This window comes from Varanus komodoensis, unplaced genomic scaffold (genome assembly GCF_004798865.1).
Source record: "Varanus komodoensis strain SLA01 unplaced genomic scaffold, ASM479886v1 scaffold32, whole genome shotgun sequence".
NCBI lineage: Eukaryota > Metazoa > Chordata > Lepidosauria > Squamata > Varanidae > Varanus > Varanus komodoensis.
In genome coordinates, this window is record NW_025335798.1 from 17,110,709 (window position 1) to 17,137,121 (window position 26,413).

At 44.8% G+C, this 26,413-nt stretch overlaps 1 protein-coding gene across 1 annotated transcript; it reads right to left on the reverse strand.

Moving 5' to 3' along the window:
• Positions 1–726: 726 nt before the first annotated feature.
• On the reverse strand, positions 727–25,769 carry LCT (lactase). Its single transcript, XM_044438487.1, has 17 exons — positions 25,145–25,769; positions 23,628–23,821; positions 21,949–22,032; positions 21,127–21,229; positions 20,397–20,475; positions 18,571–19,258; positions 16,679–17,324; positions 13,698–15,260; positions 11,451–11,719; positions 10,533–10,823; positions 9,723–9,921; positions 8,167–8,369; positions 7,747–7,844; positions 6,514–6,648; positions 4,671–4,894; positions 2,196–2,432; positions 727–950 (listed from the first exon to the last, which is right to left on the reverse strand). The coding sequence occupies exons 1-17, from the start codon at positions 25,767–25,769 to the stop codon at positions 727–729; spliced, it is 5,862 nt and encodes a 1,953-aa protein (XP_044294422.1).
• Positions 25,770–26,413: the final 644 nt, after the last annotated feature.

Genomic DNA, 26,413 nt, shown 5'->3' on the forward strand with positions numbered 1-26,413 from the left:
GACTGTTTTTTTTAAATGTACTGGATTGACTCTAGATTGTTCTTTCTGTAAATGAAAGGGTTCTTTCCTTTTAGAAAAGTCCCCAGAATCCAGGGCACGCTTCCTGCCAGAGGTAGTTTTTACTTGATCTTACTTCAGAACCTTTCGTGTTGCTTCAGAGGATCCCCATGCCCTCTAAAATTGCTCTTATAAAAAGACTCCCCCCCTACCCCCCTCCTCTCATCTATCTGCTAATCTGGATGCAGTCCAGTGTCTGGTTCTAATGACAATGATAAAAATATGTGATCTGTGCTACCTCTACAATTCTTCCATTTGGCAATTTAAAAGGACAACTTGGCACACATAGCTAAATAACCTTTATTTGCATAATGGAACAGATATGTTAAGGTATAAATGTTAGTTCAATTGCAGGAAAATAGGCATGTTCTAGCACTCAGGTGCTTAATACATAGGACTGTATGTATACTGTATAAGACTGTATACATAAGAGATATTTCCTAATTCAGATTTTTAGAGACTAAATTGCATCTTTCTGAGCTGGGTTCCAGGCACCCTCAAGTAAGGCTTTTGTAATCTACCTAGAGTGATTGTACCAGTGGGCATTCCGTAACTGCTTTTTGTGCCCTGCCACATACTCCATGTAAATAAGACCATTCACTTTTAGTAGCACATAGAATTCATGCCATTCAAAGTCTTTTTAGGAAATAAATCAAAACATAGTGTAGTTTACATTTTACTTCGATTGACTGGTATTTTTGGTGGGCCTTTTTTGGTATTCTTTTTATATACATACAAAAAAACAACAAGACCTAGTACTGCCAGCAAGAGTAGCACAAAGAGCACATAAAGGGCTGTTTCTGCATGAGATGAAGTCAAGTCAAGTCCCAAAAACCTTACTGCCTGAACAGTTGTTTCGTTAGGTGAGACAGTAGTAGCAGGCATAATGGTACCTAAAACAAAACAAAAGTTAGTCACATGGCTAACAATCATAGGAAAAAAATAATTCAGTGGGCATTAGTTTTATCAGCAATCCTACCTGTCTCAGGGGAAGCATTCCCACTGGTTTTCTAACAGTGTGTACCTGATACTCCTAAAGTAAAGAGGGGGAGCCTTCCCATGACAATTCACAGGATTGGTGTTGTGAACTGGGACTGAGGAGTATCTGTGTTCTAGGCCCCACTCCGCTGTGAAGCTCACTGGGTGATTTGGGGCCAGTCACTAACCCAAAGCTATCTCCCAGGGTAGTTGTGAGAATAAAATGAAGAGGAGGGAGAACCTTGTAAGCCACCTTGGGTTCCTTGTAAGAGGAAGAAAGGTGGGGTATAAAATATTGGTGAATGTCTTTCTAAACAGTTGGGTTCAAAAGGGGGGAAATTCCTTATTTTCCCTCTCAGGGGCCCCAGAAGGAAGCAAGTGGCAGGAAAGCCTTTGCTCTTAAGTGAACTTCATTGGCAGAAGCAATACCTAATGTACTGGGACTGCAACCATGATCACTTCAGTTGTGCAGGAGGAGCAGGGGAGGGTTTATTACATTTCTGTACCACCCATTAGCTGAAGCTCTGTTGGAGCAATCAAGCTGCATTCTCCAGGAAGATCAGAACCAAAACAGAGCTTGAGAAAGATGGCTTACAGCCTCAGGATGCAAGCAGCCAATGTCAAGGACACTGGGTTGAATCCAGACTTTGGCATTCTTAGAGCAGACCCATTGATTTCAGTGGGATATAAGGTAGTCAAGACTACCATCCCATTGAGGCTAGCTCCATCCCACTGCCTCAGTATACTGGGTAGTTCTCAGACAACCGTGAGTAAAGTTGCTAGCAGTGTAAGAGAGCTTTTTTCTTTTTTGGTTTTTTAGCAGGGAAATGTTGCCGTTTCCATGTGGTTTGCAACCTTTTAAGTCCACACACTTAAGCTGCAGTCTGAACAAAAAAAAAACATCTTAGAAGTAACATTGTCAAAGAAGTAGCTATGCAGCTTTATACTAAAACTTACTGGCAAACCCTTCCAAAGCAATGGCTTGAATTAAATGTTCAGGCTTCTCATCACCCCCAGGTAACCATTCTTGCTCCATAGTTTGTGTGTGCGCGCACACACACACACACACATCTATGCATATAGACTCTCTTTGGCTACATAAGTATTTTTACTAAACATTATCATGAATTTGCCTAACCCTCCAATGCTAATATTCCTACCTTCAGGTTGTGGCTCTAGACACAAATGAGGCCCACTGGCTGGATCTGGAAAGCCATTACATTGGATGATAGTTGAATAATATTTTGAAGATGCCTTTGGGATTCTGGATAGATTGGGATCTGTGTAATTGGTGTAATATAACCCAAACCTTTCAGCAAAACCAACTGCCCATTCAAAGTTGTCCATCAAGCTCCAAACAGTGTAGCCTCGCAGATCAACGCCATCACGTACAATTGCTGTACAAAATGGGAAAGAGGTTCTTGACAATGTAGTCCTATGCATGTTTACTCAAAAGTAAGTCCCATAAAATCTAATGGGACTGGCTTTCATGATAGTTTGCTGCTCTAATGTCAGTGTGCTACAGAACTTCAGCTGCTATCAATCAGCATAACAGGACATTGACCCAGGCTGTCAGGCAGGTGGGCGACTCATAAAATGAATTGTGGTCAGTGAATAGACTTACCTTTCTTACACATTCATGCATGTGGATGAGAGTGTGGGACTGGAAGTCAGGTGATCTGGGTTCTAGTCCCCACTCAGCCAGGGACTTCACTGGCTGATTTTGGGCCAGTCACAAACTCTCAGCCCACCCTACCTCACAGGGCTGTTTGAGGATTAGATTGAGAAGGGGGAGGAGCCAGGTAAGCCACCTTCAGTTCCATGAAAGGAAAAAAGGTAAGATATAAATACAGTAAACAAACACATTTATTCCTGAACATTTATAGTGGGCTGGTGGGATCTACTTTGTTTCTGGAGCCAAAGGTATACCATAGACCAGCTTTCTGCAACCAGATTCCCCCCATCCCACCCAGATATTTTAGCTCCCAGAATTCCTGAGCAAAGGTCATGCTGGCTGGAGCTGATGAGAATTGAAATCCAGAGCACCTGGCAGGCACCAGTATAGGGAAGGATGCCATAGAGCTCAGCAGGATAGTCATATGCAAAGAATGCTTTTGGGTATTGACCAGGCTCCATCAATTCATTCCTTTCCTTCTGACTGTCAATAGAAAACTCCCTCAGAACATGAGGTGAAAATTGCCACATACAGTGCTGTGAGCTTGGAAAACTAAAGCATTGGCATGCCATGCTTCGTACAACACAGCAACGCTTGGGCTGCTGTGCATGAGTGGGAGAGAGCAGAAGCACCACCTGCATCGCCCTGCCACTTTTAGCTAGCCGGGCACGGCCAGTTCCTTCACGGGCTGCTTAATGTATTGTCCTAACCTGGACCACTGGGTGGTTTGGGGGCTAATACAGTTTGTTGTATGCAACCGACAAAAGAGTGGATCATGGATGCTAGGCAACAGCAGCCCCACTTGTGCTCTCTCCTGCTCGTCCCCAGCAGCCCATGGGGTGTTTAAGCCACGGGGTGTGTTGCTGAGCAAATCGGTCCTATAGCTATCATGGTGGCATCTAGGTATAGCCATGGCTTAGGCTGTGATGGAAAGAATAGTTAAGCCCACCTCTCTTTGTCACCTGCCTCCACTGTAGTAGTTCTGACAGTGTAAATGATAGCTGGAGAAATTACTACACACATCCAGGCTCAGCATCCTATATTTAAGCTGCTGCCGAGAAAGGAGAGCTCTGCTTTCCAGCTGTGTGCTCCCCTCTTTGCATTCTTCCCATAGCAATCTTGAACGCGTGTTCAATAGTTGAAATCGACCATCAAAACATGTCATAGAATTTCAGCATCAGTGTTGCTTCGTAAATACATTAAGCAAGGTATACTAAGCAATACTATCTGTAAACTTTGCCTTGTGATTTACCTTTAAGTGCCAACAACATTTTGATGTATGTTGCAAGCCTCTGGACATATTAAGATAGGGATTCCCCTCAAGGCCAGTTCACCAAATGTCGACATCAAAGAGTTAAGTATGCTTTAAGTAGAAATGCATATTATGAATCCCCAGTACATCTTTAATGAACAATCACAAAGTTGAGGGACCTGAAAGGTCAGCTAGTCCATCAGAGGCAGGAAATCCATAGTATATGTTGATAACTTACCAGCCATCCTCTGCTTTAAAAAAATGAAACAAAACAACCAAGTTCTAAGGAGAGTCCACCAATTTCTAAGACAACTATCGAAAGAGCTTACATTTCAGAGGTAAAAATTTTCAAAAGTGAAGAAGCAGAGAGGAAAACATTCTGAATCCACACCTGCTGTTTTACTATCCATGTTTTTCAATAGGAGCCACGTGGGGATGTGTTTTAGAGAAATCGCAAGTGGAAAAAGGTTGAATACTTGCTTCCCCACCATTTCCACCCACTCAGCCCCTCCAGCAGCTTTTCTTAAAACAGCAACAGGTATCATTTCTCCATTAGATATATTTACCTATAACATGAGCAAGGTCCCCCCTAACAGTTATGCTCATTGCATTGCAAGGAAATGGGAAAGGTGGAACAATCAGATCAATTCTGCTCTGCATCTTCGTAGCACTTGGGAATCATGTAGATTTGAACAGAAAACTACATACCTTTTAAAGCTTCATTGATGTAACTCTTTAGGTAATGTATTCGCCAGGTATCATTAAAGCCCCCATCCACACGCTCTGAAATCCCATTCTCAGTCACGTAAATGGGGGGATTGTTGTATTCTTCCTTGATCCACTTCAAGAGCCTTCGGAAGCCAAATGGGGTCACCTTCAACCAAAAGGAACCAGAGCCCAGCCAGCTGCGGTCTGTTACGGAGGCCACACCTCTGCAAAAGAGAACAGGCCTGGGCTGCTGCTTCCACAGCCCGCCACAAAATTGATGTGCATCCATCCCCCACAGCCTGCTGTTTATACTAGAGTCCAACAAAACCAAGGAATAACAGCTTTTGTCCAGGTGGCTGGGCCAGATCGGTGTGATGCAGCACCCAGCGTCCTGGGTTCGGACATGGCAAATGGTTGCTCAGTGTACCACACAAGGTTTTTATATGGCTAGAGGATAACAGAGGCACTGGATGATGCTGACTAGCACCATGAAAAATTACCAATCAACGTCTTCCTGTCACCTATCCTCACCTTCCAAAGTATTATTTCATCTGAAAAATCTAGACCAGATTGTAATTTTAACATGGCATTAAAAGGTTTAATTTAGATGAATTGGAAGAATCTTGAAACTTTAGAAAGTGTTCTGTTTGCAAAGTCTGCATACAAGGTGTATTTCAATAGCCTAACCAGCAGCATTCACAGAATCACAAGGGAAGGCAGTTGGCAGAAGGAGGCTTTCTGTTGAAAGATGCTTTCTCCTGATTTTCAGTAATCCATCTCCCTTCATTCCCCCACATCATTCAGGATGCTCCCCAAGCCCTCTGGAAACTTTGGGGCATGGGTACTGCGATGTGGTAGAGGGAGAGAAAGTCACCTTTGACCAATCCCTTTCCACCAGTAGTTCTCTGGATCAAAGCCCCAGTTTTCAAGTCTGTTAACAGAAGAGCATCTTTATGTGATCTATTAATAGCCCTGTCCAAGAATACAAAAAAGGATGTGTAGGCCTTGGACCAACCATACTGATGTATGAAACATAGAAGCAGAGGGAGTCAAAAGGGGTCTCTCAGGCCATCTAGTCTGACCCCCAGCTCCAGCCAGCTTCACTCATGACATGCCTACCATGTGTATGTTTAGCCTATCCTTTTTAAATAATAGGATAGGGACAGAAGGCACCTCCAGTGGGGGATATGTTACTCCACAGGGGAGGCCATCCTGAAATAAATTTCTAATTGCAGCCCTAGAACTGCTGTGCTTCCCCTGGAAGTACTTGAGCAGCTCAAGTAGGCCAACCTCCTGTCACTGCAGTTGCTCCCCTCTCACCCACCCACCCACCTCACTGGCAGCCTTCCCTTTCACACGGTTGATTTTAGGAATGAGCGTGCACGCACACACATGCACACTCTCCCCCCACACACATACGGTAAAGCCCTTGCCAGCTTTTATGCAGTGTTATGGTACATATATTGAATTACATCCAATGATTAGAGTCCCAGTGATGTTTCTCACAGCAGAAGCTGGGCTAGTGGTCATGAGGTCTGTCTGACAGTAGGCTAGCAGAGTGCTGCTGAAAATGTACCCAGAAATACGGCAGAACTGCAAGGTGCAGTATCTAGGAAATGGACCAGCACTCCAAGCCATTAAAGGAGGCTCCGTGATGACCGCTGCTTGCAGAATGTTCTCTTTGGCTGCCCTGGCAAGCAAACATGAAGTCTAGTATTCTCTTCCTAAACACAAGCACACCCATTTTCATATGCTGTTGGTTATTTGTATTCAGGCACCGAGAGACAGAAGTGTTTCTTCCAGAAGAGAAGGCATGCTTCGATGCAGTATGACGCAAGCTTACCTATCGGCATCATAGGATGTGATAAGAGCAGAGTAGTTCAAGTTGTAGGCTAGAATTGTGGTGTAATGATTCAGGCCAAAGAAGTCATAGGTGCCTTTAATCCGCCGCTTTTCACTCTCGGTAAATTCGGGGAGCCTGCATCACAAAGGGTAGTGGACTTGAGCTGCTTGCATGCCTCTATTTGCCCAAGAGGAGAAGGCTTGCTTCGGACACCTTTTACAGTGGGTCAAGTGGTGGGCAGGAGCTCGGCAGGAGAAGGCTGGAATGAGCTGTTCTTCTCTGTTCTGCACAGGCTCTTGCCCCCATCCGGGGCTGTGCAAACTGTTTGGGCCCATGAGCGCCTTTACCAATTTGAGAAATTGCCATGGGAATGCAAAAAATGCCTGCTAGGAGAGGTGTGGCTGGTCACAGAGGACAAGCCACCTGCCGAAAAGACTGGGCACAAGGCAGAGGTGCGGCCGGAAGTCTAACATATCGAACAGCTCCTTTGAACACATGCACACACGCTCCCCTATTTTACAGAAACCAAACACTTCCCCCCTCTCCCAGCAGTCCATTTATTCCCCCTGCTCTGTCTCTGGGTGGGTTTCAGACAACATGTTACCCCACATGGCAGGACAAGCCACACCGAGCCCACCCCCGCCTGCTTTGGGCTCCCTTCCAGTATCCCAGGGGACACTGCAGGAGGAAGGAAGGCTTTGTCACAAAGAGATTCACAATGGCAGCAGGGCTAGTCCTGCCAGTGTGCCCCACTGCAGGGGCAGAGAGGGGCAAAACTTTTGACAGCCACCTCAAGTGCTGCTCGGGCATTGTGTGGGCGGCTGGCGCTGGCGCTCACCCACGAGTCCCTTGGCAAGAGCAGCAAGGGGATTTTGCTGTTTTTGCCAACTGGCTCATTTGCAGTTGGCCTTGGCTCACAATGGGTGTAGTAATCTGGGTTTGAATGGCACACCCTCCAATCGTGGGTAAAACAACTCCAGCTACAAGCCACGGGTTGCCAGGGTGGCTTATCAGCCCAGCACAAGCCACCCTGACCAACCTGTTCGGGGCTTGCATGAGATGCCGTCTCTCCATTCTGCTCGCTGCAAGCACCGTGCCCTTTCTCTTACGCTGGTCGGTTTTGATGGTTGGCCTGTGGATGGGGCCTGCCTTGCTTTTCTGGCTGTATATAAGCTCATCAAGGAGCTGTTTTAATGGAAGTATAATGCAAAAATGTTTTCACCAAATAAATACCGTGATTTTCCCTTGCTTCTTTCTTGAATTCTCCTTTTCATCAGCTCACTATAGTCTCCATTTTTGAAAATAGGATGGGCAAACCAACCAGCAAAGAACTAGGGTAGTGAAAGAAATAGGTATTAATTAAAAAGCAACATTTTTGTAGCAGCACTTCTTGCTGAACCTCTATGGCTCCTTCCCCTTTTCAAGCAGGATACCATTTTGCCACAATACATTGTAATGTCAATAAATGCACGCAGACAAAGCAGAGCCGCTATAAATATGCAAGTACTTCCTTTACACTATAGCCTTCCCCAACGTCAGGGGCCCAAGTTTTGGAAGACTACAATTTCCATGCAGAAAATCCAGTGGTCAGAGATGAGGGGAGTTGTGATCCAACCTCTTCAGGGGCTACAGGATGCAGAGCCGTCATGTTACCTCGACGTATCTCCTAGCAGCATCGCGGTCTTCCTGCTTGGAAGGGTTCCTTGGTTCCGCCCACTCTACGCTGATGGCAAGAGAGACCAGACCTCCTTGCCTGGGGCGGTACGTTTCATTGTAGAGGTGCCAGACTTCTGCATGGGCCTTGATCAAGTTATGCCCCACTATATAAGGGGCTCGGCCCGGTCTGGAAGAGATGCCTAGGAAGACAGTGGCATTGGAAATGAGTAGCACTGCATTACTGGACTCAGGTGAAGCAACAATTCATGGTAGGTCTTAATGACCCCATTTTTAATTTCCCCCCTCTTCTATGCTATTTAGATTTCTTTAAGAAAAACCGTTAAGCAATGCGTCAAAAAATCTCCCTCTTTTAGCAGGCATCTCTCATCATCACACTGACCACATGTTTGGTAGCATAAAGAACTCACAGAAGCAACAACTTTACTTCCATGGCCATTTATGCAGATGTACAAATAGTATCTACAGACCAGTTTCCTCTCACCATTTTGCCAAGATTAAAGCTGTCATACTCAAACATTAAAGGAAAGCTATTTTAAAACTACTGCAAGAAAAGATATGCAGAGTGTTAAAAAAAACAACAACACCTCACCGCCCTGAGGCAAGCTTCGTACAAAAACATAACCTCGGTGGCCGCGGGCTAATGGGGCAGTCAGGGATACCTTGCATGTTATTCAGCACTGCTACGAATTATGGGCCCAGCCCAGTTCGGAGCGGGTCCTCGGAAACACAGGAATCCCCATTCAGAATCCATTCCTCATTCAACTGCAGCAAAACCATGCCAGTCGACGCTTTCAGACTGCAGGCAAGCTGGCCCTGCTGCCACTTAAGGTTGCACTGATGCAGGCCAGCTCCTCAAGGCCCGCCCTCCCAGCCACACGCAGCGCTAGAGGGAGAGCAGCGTGCAGGATGCCTGGGGAGGCGGCAGGCTACAGACTGCGGCAAGGGACTAGTGGAAGGGTTCCTCTACTTAGGAGGGGTGGCCAGCTGGCAGCCCTCTGGACCCACACCCATGACCGCTCACCATTGGCTCTGCTGGCTACAGCGGATGGGAATTGCAGTTGGACAACATGCAGAAAACCGCAAGTTGCCCACCGCTGGCTTCGGAAGAATGGCTGGGCAAGTTTCAGCTGGCCTGGCAGAGCAGTTCTGCACACAGGGAGAGGAGGGAGGCACTGAAATCAGTCTTACGTTGTAAACGATACAAGAAAACACATCAAGCCCACAATGGAAGCCCAGAGTGCTTCTGTTTAGGAAGCTTAAACTTTCTGCTAAAATACTTTTGCACTGTTTGAATGCTCCTTGGAACAGCCAAAGCCTTGCACTTCCCATTCATGTTCCAGACATGCAGCATGGAGAGAACTATATGTGACTAGAGCCCATGTTTCAGATTCTGCATTGGTGCCCAGCCGTAACCGTGCAACTGCTCTCTCATAACATCGGAAGAAAGTATAAGCAATGCTGCTTGATTTGCCCAAACATTCCACCTCCTGCAAACAGGAACAGAAAAATTAGCAAAATGTCAGATGCCTTACCTGGAGCAGATACTCCATAACCATGACCAAGATTAGCAATGACATAGGGCTCGTTCAAGGTTATCCAAAATTTCACTTTCTCACCCAGCCTTTGAAAAAGGAGCTCCGCGTATTCTTTAAATCTCTGGATGATGGTCTCATTTTCCCACCCTCCAATGTTCTGAAGGGCTTGAGGCAGGTCCCAGTGATACATGGTTACCTGGAGGAGGAGAAATGCATTAAACACACCAGTCATTTTGTCTAATTAGCTAGTGACCTCAGAACAGCAGGAAACAGAGACATTCACATTCTGGGACTGGAGCAGGGGCAGGAAGCTGTTTTCCCCCGGAGGACCACTTGCAGTTTTGGAGATGCTGGTGGGCAAGGGTGATTCTGACGCCACAGGGGCTGAAGGCAGAGCGGGAGGGGCAAAGAGCCAAGCAGTGCATCACCGTGTAAAGTTCCTGCTGCCAAAAACAATGCCTTGGGAGAGGTATTGCAAGGCTTCCAAAATGGGCAAGAAGGACACCTAAACCCCAATGACTGGTATTGGGGAAAAGGCAGAGGAATGGGGCATAGCCACACAGGGAACCCAGGGGCCCAGGTAGGGACCTCAGAAGGCTGGGTTCAGCCTCTGCCCCCCTAAAGTTTACTCATCAGTTAACCTAATAGCCTCAACCAGCCACAGCAAGCGGGGATACAACACTCAGTCCAAGAAAGACACATCTGGAGGCAACCAGGTTGGAAAAGGCTGATCTAATTTAAAACCTGATTTTTTGTGTACCTCTGCCACCTACATTTGGATTGTATGGATCTGGCAGTTGGGTTTACCTGAGGCTGGATATTGGCAGCAAGGAGAGAGTCCACAAACTTCTCATAATATTTCAGGCCAGCTTCGTTTATATGCTTGGTGGTCCCATCAGGAAGAACGCGAGGCCAGGAGATGGAGAAGCGATAATGAGTGACCTTCAGTTCTTTCAGCATAGCCAAGTCTGCCTCCATCTTGTGGTAGCTGTCACAAGCGATGTCCCCATTTTCGTCATTGCTAATTTTCAAAGGAGTGTGAGCAAACTGATCCCAAATGCTGAGGCCTTTTCCTTCAGCTCTCCAGGCTCCTTCAATCTTTAATGAAATGAACAATTTAATGCATGTTTACCCCATCCTTCATCCAAGGAGCACAAGGTGATGTAGATCCCTCCCCATTTATACCCTCACAACAAGCCTGGGAGGTAGTTCAGGCACAGGGAATGAAAGAGCACCTAGGAATGTCAGAGAAATCTGCCCTTCTTAAAAGCAATTAAGAGTTGTATGAATCCAACTTGTGGATGGTACAGCAGAACGCAGTCCTCCAAATGGTGTAAACTTGCAACTCACTTTTTAAAAACTACCTGGAATTGTCCAGAAAATTACAGGAAAGTGCACAAATATGTGTGCCATTTTTACAAAGCACACAACTTTTGATGAATCTCTACTCTCTTGTCAAGCTCTGCTGTGCAGGACTCTTTTTTTCTATTTCTAGCTCATCAATCATATACTGAGTTAAGAAAAATATGCAAAATATCCTATGCCACTAAAATTATATAAATTGCAGTTGACTTTTACAATTCTGAAGGGAAAAGCAATTGATTGCATGAATCAGCACACGCTGATACAATAGGCACTTGACAGTCTGTGACACACAATGAAGGTTTTGGATAGCTTCCACGATCGAACAATTTTCATCCATATATAAAAGCACTGTTTGCTAACCTGATAAGCTGCTGATGCCACACTCCAAAAGAAATTCTTTGGAAACTCTCCATAAAGGAACTCCTCTCCTTTTGGCAGTGGGATTCCATTTTGATGTATGATTTCAGCATAATATATGGCGGAACGTTTTGGAGTCCGTGGTCTGTTTGGATTTTCAAAGTCCACCTGGTGCAGACCAAATCTTGGCTCATAACCATGTAGCCATTCAAAATTATCCATTAAAGACCAAACTACATAGCCTCGGAGATTCACCCCATCCAGTTTGTAGGCTAGAAGAACACAAAACCAAAATAGAGCTATCTGAAGCATCCATTGTCTTGGCAGAAGAGCAAGAAAATGTAATTGAGAAAACAAAACAAAACAAAACACTATTCCACCATGGTTAGTATAGCTGAGCATCTGCTAGGGACCACACCCCAATAGGGGTCCACTACCTAGAGTCCCTGGAGCTGTTCCTCCACTTCACCATGCAGCCTGCTTCTTCACTGTCCTCTGGCCTAGATAATAACAGTATTGAGAAGAAGCAGTAGATGCCACTGCCTCTTCGCTTGCTGGCCCTTTGCCTGCCAAGCAAATGATGGGAAAGTGGATGAGGGATAAAAGCTGTTAGCAACATGGGTCGTGAATAGGTAGCCTCATTTATGGAGGGGGGTGTCCTGTCCAAGAGCTCAAAAACCTGGAGCCTGGAGCACTTCCCCTTCAATCATACAAGGTCATCAATAGTAGAATCTTTGGAATGTCCACTCAGAAGTAAAATCCAATCAAGCTTCTGTGTTAACGTGGCTAAAAGAATGGATAACTTTAAGAAATAAGAGAATCTTGTACCTTGAAGGGCATGATTTGCAAATGGGCTGCCATGTTTATATGTGGTATGAAAAGGCTAAGCTACATGGCTCTTTTTTAAGTCACTATATTAGAAAATCATTAATGTCGGTGTGGGAAAAGTTAAAGACAAAACTGTATAATAAATTACCAAGATGGCTTTCACCTATGGAAGCTTTGGTATATCCAAATGCACTGAACTTTGAAGGGATCGTAAGATATGCTGACATTTTGGATAAGGATGGAGGATTGAAATTGACTCAAGAAACACAAGATCTAATATCTCTTGGCGGCATAAGGTGGCGATACAATCGAGATATGCTAAAGACTATAAAACGTGAGATTTTTATAAGGACTTAACAGCATTTGATCAGGTGATGTTTAAATCAGATGAGAAAATGATTAAAAGACTATATAACGTTTTACTCGATAGGAGAATGGAAGATGAACAGGTTAAGGAAACCATGATAACATGCGCACAAAACTTTGGATATAATATTGAATTAGAAAAATGGCAAAAGCTGAGGGAGAGAAATATTAAGGTAACATTAGCTTCTTCGTATAAAAAGAACCTGTATAAAATGTTTTATAGATGGTATCTGTCGCCAAATAGATTAGCTAAGATGTTTCCAAATATGTCAAATGGATGTTGGAAATGTAAACATAAATTTGGTACTTTCTATCATATGTGGTGGACTTGCGATAATGCGAAAAAGAATTGGATTAAAATACATAAATGGCTTGAGGAAATTTTACAAAAATCTTCAGCTTTTAAACCTGAAATTTTCTTATTAGGCATTATACCTGCTGATATTAGTAAACAAGAAATGTACTTGATTTTACATGTAATCACTGCGGTGAGGATTGCATTTGCTCAACACTGGAAAAGTGAAGAATCACCCACCGACGAACTGATCCTAAAAAAGATCTTGGACTGTGTGGAAATGGATAGACTGACTTTGTCATTGAAGGAGAAAGAAGATACTGACTTCTATCAAACTTGGGACTCTTTCTTATTATTGGCTAGAGAAACGGGACTTTGTATAGACTATGTTTCTATCTTATCATAAATGGGAAAAAAAATGTGGGGGCTGACCCAGCAGGCTCAATGTTTCTGATGATTGATGTTGTTTTTAGTTTTTCTTTGTTTTTAGGACTAAAATTTTGAATAAACCTTATTATATAAAAAAGAAATAAAATCCACTGGGCTTTATGGGACTTACTTCCAGGGCCACTCGACCAGCAATCAGTGTGTTATAATAATCAGCACCATAGCTATTTATGGAATGATTTCTCCCATCTGGAAAAATCCAAGGCCATGAGAGCTAGCAATCGGCAGGGACAGGATATCTAGAACGGGCAGCTTTGGCACACATGAGGCTGCATTCTGGTATAGTCTTTTTTTAGTTCTTGCAACATCCATACCTTTCAAAGCTTCATCGATGTGGGTTTTGAGGAAAAAGAACCTGCTGGTGTCGTCAACATCAGACGCGGTTCTTCTGCCAACCCCATTCTCAGTAATGTAAATGGGGGGGTTGCCATATTCCTCCTTGATCCAGTTGAGCAACCTGCGCAGCCCCCAGGGCACTGCGCGCACATCCTTCAGTGCTGAGGCGGGCCAAGAAGGGTCGGTCTGCAGGGCCTGCTCCTGGTCATCCTCGTAGGAGTGTGGCTTCAGTCGGGTGGTCTTGTGCTTTATAATCTTGGCTGTGTAATAGTTCAAGCAGAAGACATCTGCAGTGCCTTTGATGTAGTTTTTCTCTTCTTCTGTGAAAACTGGAAGGCGGGAAGATGGCAGTTTCTGCAGCTCACTCCTGTTCCCCACTGTCCATTTCATGGCATCTGGGTAATCACCGTTTTTAAAAATTGGATGGGCAAACCATCCTCCTGTGAACTGCAGGAAGCGATCGGCTGCTTCAACATCCCGGGGCTCATTTGGCATCTTTGGCTCCACCCAGTCTATGATGAGACTCAGTGAAATGAAACCCTTTTGGCTCTTCCTATATTTTTGATCATACGTATGGTAGACTCTGGCATGTGCCTTCACGATGGTGTGAGTAACTTTGTAGGGTGCATAGCCTGGATCATCTTTGAGATTTGGCGGGAAAGCTCCCGTTCCATAGCCCAGCCAAGAAATCACATAAGGCTCATTGAACGTAATCCAGAACTTGACCCTGTCTCCAAAGGTCTGAAAACAGAAGTCTGCAAAACTGTCAAATAGTTCAACCATCACAGGGTTTGCCCAGCCACCGATGTCTTGCAGAGCTTGGGGCAGATCCCAGTGGTGGAGTGTGACCATTGGTGTGATATTTTGGGCCACTAAACCATCAATCAGTTTGTTATAATAATCAACACCATAGCTATTTATGGAACGGTTTCTTCCATCTGGAAAAATCCGAGGCCATGAGAGGGAGAAACGATAGCTGTTTACCCTTAAGGCTCTCAATAAGTAGAGGTCCTCATCTACTTTGTGGTAGCTGTCACAAGCTATATCTCCTGTACTATTGTTCTGGATATTCCCTGGGATGTGGGTAAAGTTATCCCATATGCTAGGTCCTTTCCCATCTTCATCCCAAGCTCCTTCAATTTGGTAGGCAGAAGTGGAAACACCCCACAGAAAATTTTCTGGGAAAGTGCCGTAAAAATATATATCTCTTTCCAGCTTAGTCTGGTTAGAAAATTTTTCCCAAACCACCTTTGCTTTTGAGGGAACCTCTGAAGCTGGTAAACTGGGCAATCTTTTGAGGTTGAAAACATCCTTTCTGAGTGGCTGAAGAGATTTTCTTCTAATCATTCTAGGAAATCCATTATTTTCAACAACAGTAGAGAAAAAATATGCAGATTCTCTTGGTGTCCTTTGTCTGTTTGCATCTTTAAAATCCACATGGTGAAAGCCGAACCTTTGACTGTAACCTGCAGTGCCTTCAAAGCCATCAATCAAAGACCGGGCAATGTATGACCGAACATCAACAGCATCCAGTTTTACAGCTGTCACAGTGGAAAAGAGACAACTTAATCAGATTTTCATTCAATCCTGTAAAGTACACCATGTAGTAAAAACTCAGCTGTCTTCCCATCAGTATCACAGTGATGTGAATTTGTATTGTGTCATCCATGTCATCCTGACTCTATGCTAGCACTAGTGTTTATCTCCAAATTCAGAACACCATTTGGATAGAAGAAACAATCTACAAAAGGGCCATTTATAAGCTAACTGAACCTACTAATTCACTGAGCTGAAGCCATGTTGACCGAGCATTCCAGTGTCACCAACTAGGTATTCACTAATCTTCAGCTTGCCGAGTATACCGGCCACTTGGCTTGCCCTTATGGTGTCTGCTAATAATTTTCCCTTCCTGAGACTTCCCACTGGTGCGCCATGCAGCAGTGTTCTCTCACTTACGTGACCTCAAAGAACAAACAGGGGCAAAATCCAACACTGCACAAGAGGCAATGTGCTCCTGCAGTGCAGCTTTCTCCTGCAGCCCCTTGAAAATCTACTCCAAATGGTCCCCCAAACTTCTGGAACAAATGTTGAGGGCTCATGGGTGAAAATCACCCTCCTCCCTATTCTGCTTATGGAATCAGTTCTATCAGCAGGAAGTGTGCCTTTCCAAAGCTGAATTCCCTGCTAAAGAAAAGCGCGATGGCAACCAGTCTGAATGGCTTTCAAACGAGATTGGGAGAATACATGGAGGAGAAACCGACCAGTGGCCACCAGCCTGGATGGAATGTGCTGTTCCTGGGGCCGGGGGCTGCATGCTCAGGTGCACCAGTCGTTGGGGAGCTTCAGGAGGAGGGAGCTGTTGTGCTCATCCTGCTGGAGGGATCCTGCGGGCAGCTGCTTTGCCGTGGCATGAATGGGATGCCGGACCGGATGGACCCTCGGTCTGACCCAGCACAGCTTTTCTAATGTCCTTATGACAAGAGGCAGGATCCAGGCAAGCAGAGAAGCCAACGAACACAGACCACCTCACCTGATTTATTGTATTTAAGCAGTATATCTATGCCAGTCAGTGGAACGGCTACCTTAAATACATTCTGAATTTTGCAGACTTTATTTCTGTCCACCAGGTCAGATTCCCAGTCAGTTTTATCCCAGCACATCACCGTATCAAAAGTCCTTTTGCCTGTTGATTTGCCATTTCTTCTCTATACACCCTTTTCCCCCTGTGGCAGGGCGTGATATTTACCATATAGTTCATGATTGACAAGATTGTGGAAAATCTTGTGGGAGAACAGCTCAGGAAGGGCAGTGGTACCTGCTGAATTAATGGCACCAAACTCCCAGGCTAATTCCAATCTCTTGCACGCTCAATGCATAATCTGTGAGAGTTTCTGATTACAAGGCAGTATAGAAACACTGCCAGCCAGCCAACCAACCAACGCCTAATAAGCCTTTGTACCTTTTAAAGCCTCGTTGATGTAGAGACGATAGTAATCCAGTCTCATAGTATCATTGATGAGGTCGCTTCCGTCATCTGTGGGGGCGCCATTTCCTGCTATATAAATGGGGATCCTGTTCCCTGTGTACTCTTGGGAGACAAAGTGCAGCAACCTCCTCAAGCCCCAGGGCACCGCGTAGATCCAAGGTGAAGCAGTGGCGGGCCAAGAAGGGTCCACGTCTGCAGCAAAGCCCCCAATAGTCGTGTAGCTTGGGGTGCAGCTGAGGTTAGATGCAGCCCTGACGAGCCGGGAAGTGTAATGAGAGAGAGCAAAAAAGTCTGCCGTCCCATTCACAGACCTCTTCTCCGTATCGGTAAAGACGGGGAGTTCAGCAACTGAGGCAGAGCACTGCTGGTTCTTCTCCTTGATTTGGGATTTCAGGACATCGGGATAGTCGCCGTTGACGAATATGGGGTGAGCAAACCAGCCCAACATGAAATGCAAGTACCGTTCTGCTGCTTTCAGATCCTCCGGACTCCCCAGTGTCTTGGGTTCAGCCCAGTCAGAATTCAGCGCTATTCCCACCTTGCCGTGCTGCTTGGGACGATAGCGGCTGTCATAGAGATGCCAGACTTGGGCATGGGCCTTGAGAATCACATGCGCTGTCTTTGGAAGCCGAGGAAGAGAGAGAAATCACTGCACTGAGCACAGCTCGCTGGCACAGCACGTGCTCGCATGCAGACAGCCTCAGCATCTGCTCCTGGCACCTACTGTCAACCTTCACCACTACATCCCTGGCAGTAAGTCTCACTTGGGCTGACTCCTGAGTAGACCTGCCAGGATTGCACTCTACAGGTGCTGCTGATGCCACTTAGAATAGAAACCTGTTAAGACTATTACAACTCACTCAAGATCCCATTCCAACCCCCTATTTTGGAAGTCAAAGCATTCCAAGATGAGAAACTAAAATTAAGTTCATACATAATATTCATCCGTATGGCAGGAATCTCTCCCAGTGAAGGCTGACCTGGGACTGTCTAGCACCCGTCAGTCTGCTACAAGTATTTGGGAACTACGCTTCTAGCAATTTCATGGGAAGGAAGTAATAGGATGGGTGGTCACATGGGATCTATTAGTTCAAATCACCACTTGGGGTTGCCTTGTATGGTCATCCTGACATCTACTCCATTATTCTGATGTATAGCTACTAAATCCTCACAGTTTACTCAAGGAATAGTATGGTGTGCCTGTTCTTATTGTACCACCTGCTTAAGGCTAATATTATATAATCCCTTGGAAGCCATTACAAAACCTAATCATCCTTTTGAAATCATTGTAAGATAAAAGGTTCAATGCCCCACAGGGGAATACTGGAAAGTGCCTTTTATCTCATACACCCATGTTAAGGAGGGGGAGAAAGACAAAGAGAGGTAATTTCAAAATCAAAAGGCGCATTCTAGACAATGGAGATGTTTTACTCTTGTGCTGCCTTGTCTCTAAATCAAAAGCCAAACTCCGCGGACTCCTGCAGTGCAGGGGCCAACACGCTGCACACTCACATGCCTGATGCGAGGGATCACAACTGCCTGCCCCAGCATGGCACCTTGTAGATGTTTAGGGCTACAACTTCCGTTCTGGCCCTCATCCATGCTGGTTGTGGCTAAAGGGAATTGCATTCCAAATCTTATGGAGACCACTGTGATTGGAACATTATAATTTGGTTTTAACCTTCAAGTCCTGTCGTCCCACTGAACCCTTCCGATAATCAGATATTAGGCCTGTATTAACCCTACCTGCAGTCTGTGGAGGAAAACTTGCCTCCCCCTAGGGGCAACCGCTACTACTTTGCCTTTCATGGACTCAGGGCTACCCATAACTTATGCTTATGCTACTGAGCTACTGTTCTTTGTACCTTATAGGATGTCACTCCTGGATCAACAATTCCTGGAGGATGCTGCCCAGTGCCATAGCCAGCATAGCTGATGACCCAGGGTTCATGGAAGGTAATCCAGTATTTAACCCGATCGCCGAAAGTTGTAAAGCAGAAATCTGCATAGTCTTGAAAGGCACTGATGATGCTCTCATTTTGCCAGCCACCGAGTTCCTGCAGAGCTTGTGGCAAGTCCCAGTGGAACAAGGTCGCCATGGGTTCAATACCAGAATCCACCAAGCTGTCTATGAGTTTGTTGTAGTAATCCACGGCTCGAGAATTCAGGCTGTTCTTATTCAGATTGGGAAAAATCCTAGGCCATGATATAGAAAACTTGTAGATCTTTGGCTGAAGACCTCTCAGCAGGTAAATGTCATACTCTGTCTTGTGGTAGCTGTCGCATGCAACATCGGCTGTTTGATTCATGTAGGCGTGGCCTTGATGCCCATATCGGTCCCAAATACTCTCTGCTTTCCCATCTTCTGCCCAGGCACCTTCAACATTGAAAGATCCTGTTGATGTGCCCCAAAGAAAGCCACTGGGGAAAACGTCCTGCAAAAAGGAGTCTCTTTCCAATGCAGACTGGTTAGAAAATGTTTGCCAAGTCCTTTGATACGATGAAAGTTGGTTGATAGGTGATGGCTGGATGGCTTCATTTTCTGTGTAGGAGCTTTAAAATGTACAAGAACATGAGAACATATTGAGAATATGATGAATATCAGAATATGGGAATATATTGATAATAAAACATGGATGGTCATTAAGTTCCTGTTCAGGACCTCAAAGTAGAAGAATCATTCTCTGACATCCAAGTGAAAAATATGTCCACCATAGACACTGGGAATCCCACAATGTGTTCCAGGCAATGCTTTATGAGCTCGTCTTCTGTACACAACTGAAGTGATGCACGGCTAGAAGCAGCACTTTGGCAATTGCCATGCTGCCATGGTGACACACGTGGTGCCCAACCAAACTGAGTATGCTGAAGTTCACCCAGGGTCTCCAGTACCCACAGGCACTTCTCCTGGTGCCTCCCAGTCTCCCTTCCCCACCTGATTTTTATTTAATTCCTTAAGACGATGTTATTTAAGAGCAGCTTTTTAAACCAGGAGAATGGCATATTATTCAGGGAAGGGCTGCTCCCCAGTGCCATCTTGATTAGCATTCCGAAGAGTAGCTTTGTGTTTTGGAACTCAGCTCCCAGCTATGTCCTGGATTTGCATTTCTAGCTCGTCACTTTTCTTTTGGTGCCATCAATTGCCTTCTGGGAAAGGAGTGTTGCATGGCCGGCCATGCCTATCAGAGCAGCCATTTTGTGAGCGAGCAAGAGAGTCCCTAAAGGCCACCATTTCAGGTGAGCAAAGCATTTTGGCTGTCACATTGACTTGAAAGATGTGGGATCTTCTGATAACCTATGCCCATTTATTTATTAGATTTATATCCTGTTTTTTTCTTACAAAGTATCCATCTTTCTTAGATGCCCATGTTCCGAAATCAGTTGGTTTAAGAGAACAATGGGTTACAGTTCTATCGCACCATACACAAGACTCCTGAAACTACCAAACCAAATTAGTGGGAGAACAACAAGATTTCAAAACAATACAAAATAATTTTTATAATGAAATACAATCACAAATAAGTGTCCAAAAAGTGCTCTTAGGCACCCTTTTACTAGTAAAAACTATGCACATTTCCTTAGAAATAGGTCCTACTGTTTACTCCCGAGTAATGACTGCAATCTTAGTAGCACAAAAAGTATAGATTCTGAAAACCCAAATGAATCGACATCAAAAATAAACATTCTGTACCGTGCTGCTTGGATGGATGAGCTGTCGAGGAAGTCACTCACGTCGTATCCCATTGCCCATCCCTGGCCTTCATAAAGAGCTGAAAAACATCAATGGAATGAAAAGATATGCAAGAGCCTCCCTTAGCTGGTGCCACCCTGCAGTCCCTTTGAGTGAGTGAAAGCTGGTGGCTTCAGTTTGGGTGGGCCTGTGTGTCCACTCCAGAGTTTTTAAGGAGCTATGGATGGTGGTGAGCCTAGGTCCCACCACCATGGACAGCTCTTTTAAGTCTGGACTAAAATTCAGTGCGGTACACAGCTCTACCCACAATGGACTCAGCAGCCCCCACCATGTTCCGTTGAATCCCAGTTCTAGCCAGCGCCGCCTGAAATGTTTTTCCTGTGTTCCTCCCACCTCGGTCCATTCCATGTACAGAAACTGGCTGGAGTTACTGTTGGCCCTTACTTCCTCACTGGCAATAGGACAACATTCTCCATTTCCCCCAAGGATGCATGAAGTATGCAGGTTCTGTTTGACAGCTCACCACTCTTCCGTGCCTCCCTCCTTCTACTGCCCCAGGTGGCCAACTCTCTCCGCCTACTGGTAGGGCTGGCCCAGGCTGAAACCCATCGGGAGGTCTCTCTTAGATGGCAGTGGCTTAAATGAGCCACAGTAAGGCCTCAATCATATTTAATTTATTCCCCCAGGCACATGCACAAGGCCACCTTTCCTCCCTGCACAGGACACTCACCACTGAACATGGACACTACTGCCGCAAGTTTGTTTTCTTGCATGGAAGGACATTCATAGAACTTTAGGCTAAAGAACAAAACTTCTGCACCATCTGTGGCAAGCTGTAAAGCAAGGAAGAAAAGAAAAAGAGCTTCCGTGAACTGGGTGAGCTGCACAAGGCACATAGTCCTGGCACCTGTTATTTTCAATATAACAATATGAAACCAAAAGTTTTGGGGAGAATGACTAGAAGGAGGAGTTGTTGTTAAGAGCTGTATATACTTCAGCAGATACAGACTGCAATTCTAGTGTGAGGAAAAACTGCTTCCATCCTTCTAGATCAGGGATGGGGAACTTTAACCAGTGGAGATAACAGCTTATGCTCACTCATTTTTCAAAAGCAGAGAAATGGCCTAGAGTTAAATGCTGTTTGGTCAGGAAGGACCCGAATGGTGGACCTTTGCCATACACTGTACAAGCCAGGTTAAGGCTGAGCTCCGACACACGCTTTCCCCGATGCAAACCCGATGGAACATAGCGGAACATCTATGGAAGCACACGGAATGCAATTTACTGTGCAGTGTTCGTGTGGATTTCTAGACCGGCTCCTGCCTGTGCATTTCACAGAGTTAATCACAGGGTCCAGTCCTTCCTTGCATTTACTGCTTCTAAAAGGTTCTTGAATGGAGAGGCAGCTCCAAACCCCCAGAAATAGGTGCCATTTAATCAGGACAATAAAACCTTGATGAATAGAGTAGGAATTGTGCTTGCATGACTGAGATCATCCAAGAGAGTCTTTACAGGGCACAAGCAAAGTGTCGGGGCCCTTGCTCAGGATTACCTGTAGCTCATTCAGCAGGCTTTTGATGCCTTCCTCCCTTTTACAGTTGTACTGCAGGCTGAGAGAGAGGAAATCTAGAGAGTTCTGGAACAAAATAAGAGTGTTATCAGTGGGGAGATAACAACTGTTCGCAACTCTTGCTTGTGGCAATGCATTACTTTATACTTGGAGCCAGAGTATAGCACTACTGTGAATGTGTTTAGCTACATTTGATAGCTTGGATTGATGAAATTTAATGGGAATAGAAGCATAGTGGAAAAAAGAATTCGTTAAGAGGAAACATTTTTTGTAACTAGGTAATATTCTTAACTTGAGAAAAAAATCACTTTTCCTCCAGCTTTTGCAGATGTGATAGTTGCTCTGAGATCTACATGCAAAGGGCAAACATAATATGCAAAATGCACAAAATAAAGGCAAAAAATCCTGATCTTAAGAATAATGTATGACATTTTAGATTTCACAGATATATCAGATTTCGCTTTCCTTCCAATGTATGTGAGAAAAATAGTCTACTATCTGCAAATTCCTATGCAAATGGCCACATCAGACATTCTCTCACACGCTCATATACAGTATATATATATGGATCATATATATATATACATATATATATATGTACACATATAATCCAACTAATCTTGGAATGCACAAGCTCCCATGCATTCCCCCACTCAGTGTCATTGTTAAATTATGAAGCCTCCTTCATCACATATATTAAAAACCAGGGGTAGATGAAACAGCTGGTGTCAAAGGCCTGCATATAGTTATATACGTAGCTTGCATGGCTGTGTGCTGTGTTGGATTTAACTCTTAGACTCCCCTTTTACAGGCAATCTCTCTGCATGGACATTCCCACAGCACGTATATGTGGCAAAATAAACATTTGTCCAACAGCATGAGACAGATATTTTCATGTGGGAGCAGCATCTATAATGAGCTAATCATTGGGTGGGCATTAACTTTTAGGGCTTTAAAACTATTAAGAGCCCTGGAGGATCATCTTGTCCAGAATCCCGCTTCCTACAGTGGCCTGTTGGATGACTTGGGAAGGCCACACGTTGCACGGGAAGGCGTTTGCTGTCCCTGGTTTCCTAGTTGCTAACAATTGGTAGCATCGCATTTCTGAATTTGGTGATTTCACAGAGTGATTCGTACGGCCATTGACAGATCTTTCCTCTACTCTTTTGGTATTCAGGCTGCTGGATGCCTCCACACACTGTGGCTGTGATTCAGTCCACTTATTTTGCATTGCATGAAATAGGTTCTTGCGACAGGCCCTACAGGAAGTTCTGCTCTAAGAACAAGCAGGTAGTATCCATGGCCATCGACCACTGGGACGCATCCTTCCTCCCTGTTGCAGTCTCCACCAAAACCTTTTCCAGAGGCTTGAGGGACCCCAGAACAGATTTTGGAGACATGGAGAAAGTGCCACCAGGCAAGGGTAGATGCAGCCCACTGTCTCACATGCAACTTCCTGGGGTATTTTATGTATTATTCTAGTTCCTGAAGCCCAAAGGATCCATTATTATTTTTAGCACCAGCAAGTCTTCGTCCCTGAATCAGCTACAATACACCTCCACAACTTATAACCCCAAGCCTACCAACCTGCCAAGTTTTTTTACAGCCTCAGATAGGCTGCAAAAGAGGCATAAGCTGCAAGTGGGCCATATTTGTCTTGCCAACGTGTATCCCTGCTGATGGAGGACCAAACTGGCTAATATGACACTTCGGTACGGAGTTTTAGTTTCCTCATCAAATATGCCTTCATTAAGTCCCAGTAAAATAAAATGCATCACCAGAACTGAAGCTAAGAAAGATCCTGGTGTTGCTAGTCCAGCATCACTAATATCCAGTGCAATGGACACTTTTCCACCTGAAAGACAGAAGAAAAGAAAAACACATGGTCACGTTGTCTATTTATGGTGGAGGAGGGAAAAGGTGTGAGGGGAGACGACACAGAGAAACAAACTCTTATGCTTCACCTGCTATTCTCACACATGGTGGTGCCATCAAGGAGTGTGGCTCCTCATGGCCAGGTCCCTGGTTCTGAGTCACTTACATTTTAAAGGCCAGTGCTGTGAAGGGAGCAGGAGAGGGAGAAGAGAATGTATACAAAAGAGGAAATAGAGGAAGCCCATCTGTTTAGACTACCTGGATGTATTACATTTAGCTCTCCTCTGATGATGCTACATTAGCCCTAAGCCAGTCTTTCCCAACCTGCTGCTCTCCAGATGGTTTGGTCTTCAGCTCCCATCAGCCCTGGCCCTAATGGTGGGGGAAACTGGGAGTTGTAGTCCAAAACAGCTGGGAGACAGGATGTTGGGGCAATCTGCACTAAAGGCTTAATGAAACAGCTCGGTTTTGAGATTTGAGGGGCAAGTTGCTATATTTTTAGCTGTTCTTTCTTTGTATGAACATAAACTGGCTTGAGCATTCTTTGTTCAAGTGAAAAGGTGAAAAAGAACCCTGCGATTTAAGAGAGCAGGTGTCCTTTGGCCAGGGTGGTGGAGCTGGAGGAGCTGAAGTCACAAACGAGGATTAGGAGGCTCAAAGGCTGCAGTTTCACACACAGAAAGATGAAACCGGATTTGGCAACAGAGAGGCTCAGCTCAGTTCTGAGGGTTAAGCTCGATCCACCATAAGCTTAAGCAAGAACAGGCGGAGAGGAGACCTTCACCCATTTTGTCCCACTGTAGTCCTGATCTAGATCAGAGCTTGCACACTTCTTTCCATGGACCAATGAATGGGTGAGTGAAGTTCTCACTTTCCGATCCTGATCTCTGTCAGGCAAAATTGGTAAAAGAAAATCATTGCACTCAGAATTATGTGATGTTGTGTATAACTTTCGCCTGTTGTGCCATAAATCTTGGTAATGAAAAGTGAGTCAAAAAGGGGAATAGGTGACCTTATTAAAGGCAGCAGCAAATCACAGAGAAAAATGGAGACAGTGAGGGTAAGTGGAATGCTTCAGGAAAAAGATAGGAAGGAAATCACATGTATTTGATCAGGATGGGTGAAGGAATTTGAAGAGAAAAGTTAGAATGGAAGCTCCCCAGCTCACACATACAATAACCTTGAAGTTTGAGGAGGAAAATTTGGATTGTTCAAGTACTTGGAAGTGTATTCACTCCACCCCGCTCCCCACCCAAGTTCATTCCACATAGTCCAGAAGATACACACATCCTGCCTTCATTACCTTCTGAAGCGTATTCTTCATGATAAATTTGATATGCCTTCTCATGTGCTGAAGCCAACACCTGGAGAGGAAGGGCTAGGACATCTCCATCATGCTGTCCCTCCGAGATCTTGGGCAGGTCACTGAAAGTGAGCCAGGTGTCAACAAAACTACCAAAAGCGGAGAAGGAAAACTCTGCATATTCTGCAAAAAGGTCAGCAAAGGTCATTGACTTGCTTGAAGCAAACCGGTTGCCTAAAGACTTTGGCAAATAGTTTTGATGTAGAATTAAAACTGGTTTAAGATGAGCAGCTCTGAGAGTTTGGAGAAGTTGTCTGTAGCATTCAACATTTGCCTCATTGGGTTTCTGGGCATCTCCCTCGGGAAGAAGGTTAGTCCAGTTCAAAAAAACCTTAAAGTGCGTCACACCATTTGCGGAAAGTTCATCAAAATAGGATGGCAAGGAGGCAAATGAAAGTCGATGACAGTCAGACTGGGCCACCATCGGATTAACAGCCGCTGCTCTCGTGTGTCCACTTACTATCTCATCAGTAAGAGGGCCAGCAATGAAAATGGGTTCCCAGTCTGCTCCCACAATGGGGAAAGGAAGCAGAAAAAGCCAAAACACTGTGTAAACCATCTCCATGTCTGTTAATGCAGGAGTGTGCAAATTCATGCCACTTTTATATTAGTTCAAAGATAATAAAATTAACATTTAACTTGTTCTATCTTTCACAAAGGTACAAAGTCACTCAGCATCAACTGACACAAAGATAACCAAAGGTTTAAGTCTTGGTGATTTTTTTTAAAATGGAAAAACAAGCTACATCCTGGGAATGCAAGTTCTGGCCTTGGGGTAGCTAATGTATGAACAGGTCGGCACTTGTTGGAAGAATCTTCAGGCAAACAGCTCATCTTCCTCCCCCACTCCACTCTTGATAATTCTCCCACAGAAGTGCCACAAATAGCTTTTTATCCATGCCATGCTCCACAGCACACTGGGAAAGAGGGCAGGGTGGGAAGATTTAAATGTGAAATGAATGACCAGATTGCCACAGAAGTTTGATTTTTTTTTTTAAAAGGAAGGTTCCAGAACCTCCATTCACTGCCTGCATGCCAGAACCTTCTCAATCCCCAGCCTTCTTAAAAATAACCCTGGAATAGTTCATATGGCAAGCATGCTGTCTATTCTGGGTTTAATGTGTTGTGCGAAAGTCTGCCCACCTGCTTAGGGCCAAAATCTTAACTATACCAAGTTCACTTATTGTCAGATTTTCCAAGTCACTCTGT